A 15,463-nucleotide genomic window follows, 5' to 3' on the forward strand; every position below is an offset into this window, starting at 1 on the left:
CTGGGTCAAAGGTCAAGGTCACATGGACTTTGACTTCAAAAAGTTTGTCTGCCCAATAACTTAAGAAACCTTTGACCCACAGTCTTCATATTTGGCATGGAGGTTGATCATGACCATTAGGTGGCTCCTATTGATTTTTAGGTCACTGGGTCAAAGGTCAAGGTCACAGGGACCTTGATTAAAAAAGCTTTTCCCGTCAAATGCTTAAGAATGCTTTGGTCAACAGTCTTCATTTTTGTTATTGAGGTTGTTTATGACTAGTAGATGGCCTCTATTGATTTTTAGTTGACTGTGTCAAAGGTCAAGGTCACAGGGATTTTTACTAGAATAAGTTTGTCTTCTCAAATGCTTAAGAATGCCTGTCTGCAGTGTATTGATTTTGACATTCTCACATTTGAAGTATGTAGAATACATAACTTAGCAATGCACTGACTTAGTAACCACAGATTTGGCAGGGAGGTTGTCCTTGAGCTCTAAATGGCCACTGTTGATTCTGACAAAGAGGTATGCGGGGGTATTCACGCCATGACAGTGGTAGTTCTAGTTTTTTCAAAAGTATGAATCAAAATGCAGAACTAATATGAATAAGAGTTCTTTTTTTTGCATACAGAAAAAACCAGCAAGGAGAGCAATGAAGTCACATTTCAAAGCTCCTGAATCATCAAGTATTAGTTCACAAGCAGAAAAAGCAGAAACTGGCCTCCCTTCTCATCTTCATTTGAGTAATTGTTCCATGGCACCACAGTTGCATCAGCTAATGGCACCACAATTGCAGCAAATGGCACCACAATTGCAGCCGCAAATGGCACCACAATTTCAGCAGCACATAGCACCACAGGTGCATCAACAAATGGCACCACAATTGCAACAGCCACAACAACAGCTAGATATGCCACAACCTAATGCAAGAACTGATAAATTTATGTCTAGGTCTAAGCCTCCTAAATTTATGTCTAGGTCTAAGCCTCTTGAAACTTATTCTGCATTGGAAAGGTCTGATGAATCATTGATGCATCAGATGGATAAAATTCCAACAGTGCATAATTATTTTTCAACAAGTTCTCCTTTTTCTCCTGCACCATTGAGTGCACCACCACCACCCCCACCTCCTCCAGGGGATACCCCAAGACCCACACCACAACTAGGGGTTGCTATTATTCCTTCATCTTTTCAAGTAGCATCTAGTTATCAAGCTCAGATACCAAGTTTTGGTTTTGGTGCAACAACGGGTGCATCACCACAACCCCCACCTTCATCAAATAATGCGACTATACCACCCCCATGTCCTCCAATGCTTGCCCACAGATTCCAACCATCGAGAGCTCCAAGCTATTTATCTTTCGAAGTAGAGCCTAGATATGCAGCTAAAGCACCAAGTTTTGCTTTTAGTGCAACAACGGGTGCATCTCCACCACCACCACCTCCTTCAAAGGAAGCTCACAGACCACCACCTCCACCAGGGGGTGCCCCCAGACCAACACCACCACCACCTCCAGGGGGTGCTCCCAGACCACCACCACCTCCAGGGGGTGCTCCCAGACCAGCACCACCACCACCTCCAAGGGATGCTCCCAGACCTCCAGCTTCTCCAAGGGGTGCTCCTAGCCCTTCATCTTCTCTAGTAACATCTAGACATCCAGCTCCAGATCCAAGTTTTTCTTTTGGTGCAACAACTGGTGGATCTTTGGAAATGCTAAAAAGTTGTCCCAATATTAGCCCTATTAAGAGGATGATTGCAATGTCATTATCTAAATCTGCTGTTGATGATAATGATATGGAGTTTACCAAAGCCTCTAAGCAGGAAAGCAAAGAAATACCTGAGAAGAAAAGCATTGAAGCTCATGTTAGAAGAAATTATGGGGGAAGGAGGGTAGATATGCGTGAACTTCAAGAGGTTTGTAAAACATAACACTTTTATAAGGTTTGACTTTCTTAATATACAGTACAGCTTTAACAATTTTTCCAAAGTCAGCTGATCCCTGCGATTTTTTTTATGGATGGATTGTCACCGCGACATCGCTGCAACAGTTATGACTTTCTGCTCATCCACCTGATCGGGTGAAATTTGCGCTGCTGCATATCGTCGCCCCGGATCACTGTGGAAAATTGCAACCATATTTTGCTCTCTCATGTGATGATTTATCAATTATTACACGTATTTACCTGCGTCCACGCAAAATTTGTCTCCTATAATATAATTGTGGACATTTGGAAATGTTAGCCCACAGTTCTCTGTTTAAAAAATGTTAAAATATTTAATTGTTATTTACCAAAATTCATTGCTGATTGTTGAAATTCCATTCTGCTAAAATACACAAAAACACTGGCAGCCAAAGTAGCATCCATAAATAAATGAAAATTAATGTTTCCATTGTTTAATAATATACACAAACTTTACACACGAGATGACCTCAGAAAAATAACTTAGTCGGCTCTTCAAAAGAATCTGTAAATCTTTGATGTTTACACGTGTGTATCGCCTGTGGAATCATCAAAGAAGTGCCGACACTGAACTTGACTTCCATCCTTTGTCATCTTTTTTTTCCTGTCCAGAAAAATTACACGTGCTTAATTATTGCTCAAAAGTAAAAAAAAAAAATGTTGGATAATTATGGGGTCAATTATTGACATATTATTAAACGTTAAGTGCATTAAATTTTAGATTGTTATATATTTTTTACATAAATGGAACTTCAAAATTACCAATTTTTATAGATATCAGATGATTTAACGGCTGTTATTTAAGCAATAGATAAGTGTTATTGTTTTTTCTAACAAGGCCATGTACATTTACGTGAACATTTACCTGTACAGTATTTAAAATTATATGCAAATTGATCAAGGCGAATCTCTGTGATTTTCCACAGCGGATCGCGGTGTTTTTTATTACCAGTCTGCGGTGATTTGTTGCCACAACTGTTAATAGTATGTCTCCCGCGATTTTCTGTTCGCTGTTAAAAGTGTCCGCGGTGACTGAGCGGGAAGTGAAAAAATTGTTTGAGCTGTACTGATACAGTTGACTCTCAGTACATCAAGTCCTGTCAAAATTTCTTCTTATATATTTGAACATCCTTTATGTCTAATCAAATTTTTACTCCAGATGGAGTAATTTTTATACTTAAAATTTTATAGTCCTGTTGTCCTGACAATTAGATTTAAACCTTTTTTTTTTTTTACACAAAAAATTGAAACATTGAGACAGCCAATGATCAAAGATCGGAACATCAAGGTGAAATATTGTCATATTGGCTGACACATAAAGTATGATTGTTTATTGCTAGTACAATGTATATTAAAAACTACTGGTCATCATGTGGAATTGACATGCTCTAAATATTGCTTTACAGGTTTTAATACCTCCACTCTAGGGGGTGGGTGGGATTTAGATTTGTTCTTTGTCAGGCTGTCTGTCTGTGCGTGTGTTCTCATGTTGTGTCACATGTAGCTCTAAAAGTGCTTGAGCCAAAGTCAACTAACTTTAAAAGGAATGTTTATCAGCATGTGAAGCTGTGCACCTGGGGGGGGGGGGGGGTATGGGGATTAATTCAGTTTTGTCAGTGTTATTGCCCTTGACTTGGTAAAAATGGCCAATTTTCAATATGTGTCGCCTGTAGCCAAAAAGATATTTGACATGGAGTCTTGAATCTTTACAGGAATGCTGGTCAGCATGTGTTATTCATTTGGGGAATAAATTTGTTGTTTTTATTCCCCAACCACTTAATGTTAAGGGGTGTCATGAAGAATTTCCTTTGCCTATCCCTATTTCATACCTTCCTACTGTATGTCAGTAGACTGACAAAACAGTGGAGTGTGGGAGCATCTGTGTTCTATGGACTCATTTCTTGTTTACCGTAAGATACTTAAATCTCAGTTTTATTGAGAAAATTTATTATGCAAACATTATATGTTTTATTTGTTCTGTATAATATATGCATACATTAATGTATACTTCCAATTCAAGAGATTTCCTATATTTTGTTTTAATACAAATGGTGAAATATACCTTTTTTCCAGCAGGTGTTTTGGATATTGGTAAATCTAATATTAGTTATATGATTGTGTGCATTTCAGATTGATAATTATCCTGCGTGCATTACATGAACATGTTCTGTTGATTATTTTCTTATTAAGTATTGATAAGTGATTCATACACAGTGCACCAGTTAGCATTTAGAAGTAGACCTACAACTTTGTACAATCCCTCCATTTAAAACAGGTACAAAGTATTACAAGGCAATTAATTGCACCTTTTAAATCAAATTCCATTTATCTCAAAGTAAATTATGCCGGGTTCCTTGAAATTCTAGATACTCTCAGAGTAAACTGTTTGTATTTTATTTATGGTTAAATGACTTTCTTTTATATTTATGAAATGGCCAAAAAAATATTCAAGATAATTTCCCATCCGTCTCCATTTTCGTGTCCGCTCTATAAATCCTATACCAATTGAAGGGATGTGCAGAACCCATGTTGCCCATGTGTCAGCTCAAGGTCAAGATCACAATTATTGAAGGTCAAATATCAAACAATCAAATTATAGACAGTATGTTGTGTCCGCTCTGTAAGTCTATACTAATGGAAAGATTTTCTTCAAACTTGGCTCAAATGTTCACCTCAACGAGGGGAGTTACTACCCTTTGTTCATTTTACATTTTGAAGTGTGTCTCGGACATAACTCTAAAACTATAAGAGATATGAACATGAAACTTTGTAGGTAGATAGATCTCATTGAGTAAATGTGTAGTGCACAAAAAAATTACTCTGCCTTGCTTAATTTTGGAGTTATTTCCCTTTGTTCATTTTTATACTTTGAACTTTGTCCTGGTCATAACTCTAAAATGATAAGAGATATCAACATTAAACTTTGTAGGTAGATAGATCTCTCGTTGTTTCTTATTTCACTGGCTAGTGCTTCAAGCTCGGATCAAGTTAAGCCTAATGCACCTAAGCTTAACCATTTGGTTTCCATGAGATGATAATCAACCCTTTTGTTGTTAAATGGTCAAAGTCATCTACTTTGAATTTGCCTTGGACCATGTGAAGTTTTCACCTTATGGATCACTTTAAATTTAAGTTTAATTATGTGGAGAGGCTATCAAGATGTAAAATTAATTAGTCTTTCTCAGTTGACAGTACCTGTAACAATTCAAGTAATAAGTAAAAATTGAAATTTTCATGCACAAAGACATCTGTTGCCACACAAAACACAACCAAAGCAAATGTCAAGTGATTTCAGTAAAGTAGAGAAACACTTCATTATATCACTGTTTCCTTTCAAGGATTCCCTGAATGTTTCTAAAGAGGACGAACTTGAACAAGAACTAAGAAAAGAAATGGAAGAAGAGAGGAGCAAACCACAGGTATCTTGGAGGGCAATGTCTATGCCTAGAAGTGAAAGAATATGTGATGGTAAGTGTATAAATAATGTAGAAAAAAACCCAGATTTATTTTGTGTTTAAGAGTTCTGAAGGCTCAGGGTGACATTTTTGGCCAGGTTCACCGTGAGATATAGTGCAAGGTTTCGATGGTTTTACAATGCACCTTATCTCCCTTGAAGTTTAATGATATGGTACAAAGCAAATTAACTTTAAATCGGAGAAGCAACTTCAAAGGAGCTAAGGATTGCAAATCCTGTGAAGTTTCACTGAAATCCCCCAGCAGTTTTGGTGATGCAGCGTGGATAAGCTTATTCTACTAAAATATAGACCATTAAGGGGCCAAGACTTTGCACACAAAAAATCAAGCAGAATATCAAGAGGGTATGCACAACTAGGCTTGGTAGCAAACATAATCCTGTGAAGTTTCCCTGAAGTTTTGGTAATGAAGTGCGGACAAGCTTATTTTACCCGAAAATTGACCATTAAGAGACCATAAAAAGCAGAAAATCAAGACACTATGAACAACTCGGCTTTAATTTCACTTAAATCCCCCAGCGGTTTGGAGATGAAGCTCTGACAAGCTTATTTTACTCAATATTTGTCAATTAAGGGGCCATAATTTTGTAAAAAAATTTAAGGGAAAAATCAAGAGAGTATGCACAATTAAGCATAGCGACAAACAATATTGTGAAGTTTCACTGAAATCCCTCAAGTAATTAAGTTTGGTGATGAATCACTGACAAGCTTATTTTACTCGAAATTTGACCATTAAGGGGCCATAATAGTGCAAAACAAATTCAAGCAGAAAATCAATATACTATACACAAATAGGCTTGGTGACAAAAATAAATATAAAATTATATTTGTATAGTTCCACTGATTGAAGAAGACAAATATTATTTTGTTAAACTTATTCAATAAATTCAGTTTGAAGCATACACTCTTACAACAATCTTTCATAGACTAATTAGGAAGATCATCAATAAACCTAAAGGTACATTATGCCTCAGAAGTCACTATTTTTATGCCAGTGAAGGAAGGCATATAGTAATTGCACTCACTGTCTGTCCAATTCCATCCTTCCATATGTGCATCCAGTAATCTTTTCCGTGCTAAGTCATCTCTAACACTGCTGGGGGGATTTCAGTGAAACTAATCACAGGATTGGTTGTCACCAAGCCTAGTTGTGCATAGTACCTTGATATTCTGCTTGATTTTGCCCATTAATGGCCTATTTTAGATAAATAAAATTCAATTTAGAGCATGTTAACAAGGTAAAATAAGATAACAAAAATAAAAAGGTTTGGAGAAATAAAATGATAGCATTTTGGGGGCCTAATGGGCCTTAAATAATTAAAAATCATCCATGGACAAATCCCTTGTGAATTAGTTTACATGTAATGTTGAGATTTTCTTAAAATGTCTACAACAGGTATATGTAACATTTTCTATAAAAACCACTGCATTTAAACATATTCAAGTTTCAGTATGAGTTTTATTATGCCCCCACAATGTGGGAGCATATAGCGTTGCACTTGTCCGTTAGTCCGTCCGTCCGTCAGTTTGTCCAGCCGTACGTCCCGAAATCTTGTGAACGCAACTCCTCTTAAACCAGATGGCAGATTTTCCTTAAACTTACAGGGATGAACAACCTTAATGTGTAGATGGTAGTAAAGGAAGGAATTTTCGCTGCGACCAAATTTAACAGAATTATGGCCCTTTGTTGATTTTTTCACTAGATACTATGTAGAAATTTTTTGAACGCAACTCCTCTTAAACCGGATGGCAGATTTTGCTTAAACTTACAGGGATGAACAACCTTCAGGTGTAGATGGTAGTAAAGGAAGGAATTTTCGCTGCGACCAAATTTTACAGAATTATGGCCCTTTGTTGATTTTTTCACTATATACTATGTAGAAATTTTGTGAACGCAACTCCTCTTAAACCGGATGGCAGATTTTGCTGAAACTTACAGGGATGAACAACCTTCAGGTGTAGATGGTAGTAAAGGAAGGAATTTTGCTGCGACCAAATTTAACAGAATTATGGCCCTTTGTTGATTTTTAGCTTTCAACTTGTGGCACATGTAGTCCAAAAAATATTTGACCTAGAGTCATAAGATTGACAGAACAGTGGCGTGTGAGGGCATCCGTGTCCTATGGACACATTTCTAGTCTTTAAATGTTTCTGTAGTCCTAAACTCACTTAATTTGTTAAATTGATTTAACTGCTTTGAATTTTAAAAAAAGGTCAGTATTAAAGTACAAAAATTAAGCAACCAAAAGTATATAGCGTGGTCAGACTGCACAGATGTTCAGGCTAGCCTGGTCAGACTGCATAGATGTTCAGAGCTAACTTGGTCAGACTGCACAGATGTTCAGGCTAGCCTGGTCAGACTGCACAGTTGTTCAGGCTAGCCTGGTCAGACTACACAGTTGTTCAGGCTAGCGTGGTCAGACTACACAGATGTTCAGGCTAGCCTGGTCAGACTGCACAGATGTTCAGGCTAGCCAGGTCAGACTGCATAGATGTTCAGGCAAGCCTGGTCAGACTGCATAGATGTTCAGGCTACCCTGGTCAGACTGCATAGATGTTCAGACTAGCCTGGTCAGACTGCATAGATGTTCAGGCTACCCTGGTCAGACTGTGCATTTGTTTAGTCTAGCCTGATCAGACTGCACATATGTTCAGACTAGCCTGGTCAGACTTCACAGTTGTTCAGGCTAGCCTGTTCATACTGCACAGATGTTCAGGCTACCCTGGTCAGACTGTGCAGATGACCAGGCTAGCCTGATAAGACTGCACAGATGTTCAATCTAGCCTGGTCAGACTGCAGAGATGTTCAGGCTAACCTGGTCAAACTGCACAGATTTTCAGGCTAGCCTTGGTTTATATTTATTTTTATTTAAAAAAAAACAGGTTTAATGTCAAACCAAGATTTGTTGTTTTGGGCATTCTTAAGAGATCTTGTTTTCCTGTATTTTGTTATTGTCCTTGACTTTATGAAGTCTAATAATGAAGTTTGGTCAAACCACTCTAGCATGTGCATCTTTGTTCAGCTGTTTGTGCAGTTATAATTGAGCCGTGTCACAACAAAACCAACATAATTGGTTTACGACCAGCACAGTCTGATCAGGATCCATGCTGTTCGCTATCAGTATCTCTACTTGTTTTAGGGTTTGTAAGCGAACAGCATGGATCCTGATCAGATCTGGGGATGCACAGGCTGGTCTTGATCCATGCTAGTCGCAACCCATTATGTTGGTTTTGTCATAGTGCGGCTCAAATATATTCATACTGTCTTCAATATTTCATGCAAACTTTAAACATTTCATCCTTTTGTTAATCTATTTCCTTGTCTGTAATAGTACTTTTTCACTTTATAATGTACACTTGTATTCAAATGATATTTTAGGCTCAATTATTAGCCAGGGGTTACGTTTTGGTGCGAGTCGTAAAGTTGTGGTTGAGAAAGAACAAGAGAAAAGAGGTAAAACTTTCCATGCTTTGTAGTAATTTTATTTTTTCATAGTGATATGTCAAAATTATATGTTTATGTCCATGCAAATGATCAGTTCCTTAATTCCATGTAAGTAACCTTACTTTGCTGATATTGTACACCTGTGTTGAATTGGAAACCTTGATATAAGAACAAACACATAGTTATATGAGTGTAGTATATAAACAGGTATGGTTTACAAATGAGCCGCGTCATGACAAAACCAACATAATGGGTTTGCGACCAGCATGGGTCCAGACTAGCCTGCGCATCCGTGCAGTCTGAAAGGATCCATACTGTTCGCTATCAGTTTATTTACTTGTTACATGTATAGGGTCTGTGAGCAAACAGCATGGATCCTGATCAGACTGTGTGGATATGCAGGCTGGTATGGATCCATGCTGGTCGCAAACGCATTATGTTGGTTTTGTCGTGACGCGGCTCAGTATTCAGTATTCAAAACATAGAAAGGCAAAGGAAACATTTGTTTTTATTGAACTTGTTACATTTCATAAGTTTCTTTAATAATCAAATTTCGAAATACCTAAATACGGCAGCCAACTTTTTATCTACTTTTCCATAATTCTTTATGATTGCTCATTTTGAATGATAATGAAATAATTTGAAGTCCGAAATATTTCACTAACACACTATAGTTTCTTTATTTTCAATGCCCCCCAAGGGCCATACATTCTTTCAAAACAAGAGTGCTTTTAAAACCCCAGGTTGTGTTGTTTAATGTTAGTATATTTATGTCTAATATTTGTCATAATGTCTTGATCAGTGTTAGCTTGACAAATTATATTTCAACACAACAAAAGAAATTGTATTATTTGGTATTTCCTTTTGTTGGCTTTTTTAGATTCCTAGATCTTCAAATAGGGCACAAAGAATATTTTGTTTTAGTTAGAAGTGCATAGAAATAACATTGCTAGCCTAAATGATTAGGTACTAGAGATTGGAGTTTGAATTGTGCAGAAAATGCTTGAAATTTGATAATTTAATGAAACAAATGAAAAACTTCCAACAGATAAGACTAAATTTGTAAAAGCATCCATCTTCGACCATGTCTGACAAAATTATATATGAAATGGTGGTGTTTGTAGATCTCACTCCAGATTACGGCAAATAAAGCAACATTGCATTTACCAGTGCACAATTTAGCCACTGCTAACTGAAAAGGTGCCAAAAAACATCTATAATTATATATAACAACAACAACCAATCAAATTGCCCGTTATATTCCATAATTAAATTTTATTTGTAAACAAAATGCTGCAAATATTGCAAGATGATACATATTTCACCAACAATATCCAAAGATCATTTTTTTATTGTTTAACTGTTAATCTAATGATTCACTGTTCATTTTATTCAGCAGAAATTTCTAGAGGAACTCGGCTATACGAGTATGGTATAGGAATGCAGATACCTTGTATCATCAGCGGACGTGGACTGGTGTTCCCTGATCTAGGTCAGGTTGTGAAAATGCAGAATCTGGTAAGTACAATCAGGTAGCTTTTAGTGTAAAAGTATTGCTTTCAGACTATACAACCATGTATAATATAGTGCAGATACACTGATGTCCCAGTCCAATTTGTTTGACAAATGGATGCAATAAGTAATGTAAGCTTGGAAAAGTGTACTAGTAACTTGAACAAGGGTGAGCATATAGTCGCCGCTTTGTCCGTCCGTGCATCCGCTCTCACGGGACAGTAAAAATGTGGCTAGTGGGACAATAGGTAATTGTTCTTTCTCTTTGATGTCATTCATTCCACGATGCTTTTATGTGGCTATTTTCTTTTGTGTGGATAGAGAACAATAGAGTAGCCACATTATTACTGTCTCATTGGAACATAACTCGGACATAACTCTGAAACCGTAAGAGGTATCAACATGAAACTTTGTAGGAAGATTGGTCTCATTATATAGAAGTGCAGTGCAAAAGAACCATAACTCTGCCTTGCTTAATTTGGTTATAGTTATTGCCCTTTGTTCATTTTTATGCTTTGAACTATGTCTGTGACATAACTCTGACACTACATGAGGTATACTTACCTGTGTCCAAAACCTATTCAGGGAGCATCACTTGGTTTAACTGCTTCTTGTCTTGACTATAAGAATAGTGCTTGAGCTTTCATATGCAAAAAGAGTAAGTTTTCATGCATCTGCATCAACATATCACTTTAATTATGGTGTTGTGTGCAACTTCTTGAACAATTTCATGTCTCATGAGTCAAAGATATTTGCTTGAAACTTAAAAAGTTAAAAGTTTTTGAACCATAATTCAAGGTTTAATTCTCAAAGATGCAAAAAGTTAGTATGCATATTGACTGAATTATGGCCCTCTGAACTTTGAAAATTACTGGTTAAAGTTTATTTTTTCCAAGCCTTAAAACTCAATTTTGCTAGTCTAGGTATTCACTTGACTCTAGTATCATAACCAGGGGTCACTTTCCACTGCCCATAATTCTCGTGTGGATTAAAATATAGCCCTTCTTCCTGGTTCAGTTTAGTGTGCAAGATCTATTCACTTGAAGTCCTTAACACAGTCATGTGTTTCGGATCATAATCACATGCTTATGTAAGTGAGGAGAACCTTTGAAAGTACTTTGTATATTATTTTATAAAAAAAAACTTGACACTTGTAACATCCATAAATGGCAATATGTCAAATATGCATGAGTACTCATTTTCGTTGCTTTGTCAAAACATACCGGTTACTATGATAACTAATTGACATTTGATTCTGATGATTCCATTGAAAACAAGTACAATAAGCTGCTTTAATACAAAAAACAAATCATTGCTTTGTTTTACAGAATGGTTACTGGGAGATGAATGATAATTTGGAGAAATTACTCTGCATTGACTTCAGTATCTGTAAATCTGTTCTGGAGACAGCTGGCTTAAAATCACTAGGTTGGTATCATTTTATTGGCATTTTTCTAACCCTTTTCCTGTGTGATGGAATTGCCGGATGATCAGTTGGAAATATTTCATTCACAGTTTAATGACATGCAATTCAAAATATAAAAAGTTGAGACAACCAACCTACAACCTAGTGCAGGGTTGTCACACTATTTCAAACGTTTCTCACCACAGTGTTGGAGCAGTACAAGATCCAGACCCTTCCAGAAATCATGATCACAAAGTAGAAAAATATTGTTTGAGCCTTTTTTTCGATAATTCTGATATTTTTTGATAGTTCTTATATTTTTCATTCATTATGATATATAAATCAGGAGATTGAGTATTTAATCATTGAAGGGCCTTGTCCAGAATTGTACCGGAATATGCTATTAAGTACTGTACTCCAACACTTTTTGTCCCCTACCGGTTTAACTGGAGGGGACTTTAGGTTTACCCTCCGTCCATCTGTCTGTCCGTCTGTCTGTCAGTCCATCAGTCCGTCCGTCCACAAAACTGGATCCCGCAATAACGCAAAAAGTACTGAAAATATTTTTATGAAACTTGATATATGGATAGATGGCAGTATGGAGATTATGCACGTCTTTTTCTTTTCTTCCTATGTTGAAAATTCTGGTTGCTATGGCAACAAATAGTCTGAAAATATGGCAAATTTAACACATAAACTGGATCCAGTGATAACTCAAAAAGTACTGAAAATATTTTTATGAAACTTGTAAAATGGATAGATGCCAGTCTGCAGATTATGCACATCTTTTTCTTTTCTTCCTATGTTAAAAATTCTGGTTGCTATGGCAACAAATAGCCTGAATTTCAAGATTTCTGATTTAAATTTTTCAGCTTTTTCACTATAAGTTCTTTATTTCTTAAGGTGTTTACTTCAAACTTTAAATATAAGTTTCTGGTCATCAACCACATCATATGTGACAAGGTTTACAACTCTAGCACAAAATCAGTATTACCACCCTTGAACTTAGAATTTTTATGAAAAAAAAAATGTCTTCTTTAAATAACTTCTTTATTTCCTAATGTATCTACTTCAAACTTCATATATATGTTTCTTATTATCACTCAACATTTTTGAGAAGGTTAAATACTCTAGCAAGACTATTTCCAGAATTATGTCCCCCTTGAACTTAGATTTTTTTCGAGAAATTGGTATTTTTTGGTAACTTCTTCATTCCTTATAGGATTTACTTTAAAATCCCACATCATAATAATATGACAAGGTTGTATAAACATAATTTCCTTACTAGGCAGGGAAACTTAACACATTACTGTGAAATAGACAAACTTAGAACTCAAAAGATTTAAGTTCATTCGTGTCATTTATTCACTGGTAAAATTGAAATCAGAATGTTGCTGGGGTTCTAATCGGTAGGGGACTTATGGATTGCTTGCAATACTATGATAATTGCTTGTTTACTCTCACTTGACTATTTTTAGCAGGGAAACGTTTACGATTAATGAATTTCATAAATAAATATTTCACTAATAAAAGTCCTTACTTAACACTAACAGAGATGTTATGATCATCTTGTGATTTTGTTGATGGCAAGAAAACCTTAGTTTTGTGACAACTTCATGTCACTTGTATAATTATGATAATGATGATGTCATTTATTACAGGATTAAAATGCCACGAGGAAATTCTTCACCTTATTTCCACCGCCATAGTACTGATGCAAATGTTCAAGCTTCTGTTGCCACAAGCGTTTCCTCGTAACTGTAAGCTATACTTCGATGACAGTCAGGATGCCGTCATGATCAAATTGGTGTCTGAAAAAATCGAAATTACAAAATTTGATCCGGCTGGTACAGACAGGGATACAGTAAGGACGGCAATAGATATGGCTTTTGAATTCTGGGTATGGGCAGATAAAAGACACCCACTGGTTTGTACGAGTCTAGAGCTGGGGTCAAACTGGTACGAATTTGTTGGACGCTGTTTGAACTTGCATAGAGAAGGCATTAGCCCAAAAATACAGGAGAAAACAATGTTTGCGAAAAGCACTGTAAAACAACCGATTTTGGTATAAACTGTTTAATGAGGTGAAACAGGAACTGATAAAAGATCAAATTTTGAAATATGCATATTTAACCAGGTTTTCCGAAGGAAAAAACTGGTTATTAGATTGAGGTATGTCGGCGGGCGGGCGGATGGGCGGGCGGGTGGTCGGGCGGGCGTAAACAATTTCCTCTGTGCGCAACTCCTTCTACATTTTTCAACGGATTTTGACCAAACTTTCACAGAAGCTTTGTCATCAAGTGCCCTGGCGCATATTGTCGGGGTTTTGCGAGTGGATAATATTTGACCTAATTATGGCCCTTTGTTTTTTTTCCTTATATAGAATATATAGTGAACAATTTCTTCTGTGCGCAACTCCTTCTACATTTCTCAACGGATTTTGACCTAACTTTCACAGAAGCTTTTTAATCAAGTGCCCTCGGGCATATTGTCGGGGTTTTGCGATAGGATAATATTTGACCTAATTACGGCCCTTTGTTTTTTTTCCTTATAAAGGTTATATAGTGAACAATTTCTTCTGTGCGCAACTCCTCCTACATTTCTCCACGGATTTTGACCAAACTTTCACAGAAGCTTTGTCACCAAGTGCCCTGGGGCATATTGTCGGGGTTTTGCGATTGGATAATATTTGACCTAATTATTGCTTTTTTTTTTTTTTTCTTATATAGAATATATAGTGAACAATTTGTTCTGTGCTGAACCCCCTCTACAATTCTCAACGGATTTTGTTCAAACTTTCACAGAAGCTTTGTCATCATGTGCCCTGGCGCATATTGTCAGGGTTTTGTGATTGGATAATATTTGACTTAATTATGGCCCTTTGTTTTTTTTCCTTATACAGAATATATAGTGAACAATTTCTATCGTGTGCAAGTTCTCCTACATTTCTCGACGGATTTTGACCAACTTTTCACAGAAGCTTTGTTATCAAGTGCCCTGGGGCATATTGTCGGGGTTTTGTGATTGGATAATATTTGACCTAATTATGGCCCTTTGTTTTTTTTCCTTATACAGAATTATCAATATATAGTGAACAAATTCTTCTGTGCTGAACTCGTCCTACATTTCTCAACGGATTTTGTTCAAACTTTCACAGAAGCTTTGTCACCAAGCGCCCTGGCACATATTGTCGGGGTTTGTGATTGGATAATTTTTGACCTAATTATGGCCCTTTGTTTTTTCCTTATACAGAATATATAGTGAACACTTCTTCAGTCGCAATTCCTCCTACATTATTCATGTTTTACATTGCACATAGTTACATTGTTTGTTGCTTGTATTTGTATTTCAAATACAACATATTTATCTACAATGGTGATAATTGAAAACCTGGTTTCATGGCATTGCCATGTTTCTTGTTATTTTTAAGTTTGCAAATATGCTTTATGATCATTTAACTGAATGAAAAGAAAAGGTTTTTCAGCATTATACTGTATAAGTGGTTATTTTGTTATGTGGAAATATTTGTGATATTTGCAAATTGAAATTATTCGTGCTAAAGAAATTTTTTTATGCAAACTTTCTTCTATCATTTGCAAACACGTTTTCATACAGCATCTTACATGAATAAGTTTGACTGTTCAGGTACTGAGATTATTTTTTTCTCATTGCTTGTTTGTTTAAGTT

The 15,463-nt window shown here is 36.3% G+C and overlaps 1 protein-coding gene across 3 annotated transcripts in view; it reads left to right on the forward strand.

Moving 5' to 3' along the window:
- The window catches only part of LOC132751015 (protein mono-ADP-ribosyltransferase PARP4-like), a 66,263-nt gene extending 52,339 nt beyond the window's left edge, over nt 1-13,924 (forward strand). For 2 of the 3 annotated variants that reach the window (XM_060741111.1, XM_060741114.1), the window contains 6 exons: nt 611-1,894; nt 5,280-5,409; nt 8,794-8,868; nt 10,256-10,377; nt 11,700-11,799; nt 13,438-13,924. In XM_060741111.1, the coding sequence (XP_060597094.1) occupies nt 611-1,894; nt 5,280-5,409; nt 8,794-8,868; nt 10,256-10,377; nt 11,700-11,799; nt 13,438-13,847 (2,121 nt within the window). In that variant the 3' untranslated portion in view covers nt 13,848-13,924. The remainder of the gene's footprint in view (nt 1-610; nt 1,895-5,279; nt 5,410-8,793; nt 8,869-10,255; nt 10,378-11,699; nt 11,800-13,437) is intronic. The other variant, XM_060741113.1, reaches the window with a different exon arrangement.
- Nucleotides 13,925-15,463: the final 1,539 nt, after the last annotated feature.

This window comes from Ruditapes philippinarum, unplaced genomic scaffold (genome assembly GCF_026571515.1).
Source record: "Ruditapes philippinarum isolate M1 unplaced genomic scaffold, ASM2657151v2 ctg1618_1_1_1_1, whole genome shotgun sequence".
Taxonomy (NCBI): Eukaryota; Metazoa; Mollusca; class Bivalvia; order Venerida; family Veneridae; genus Ruditapes; species Ruditapes philippinarum.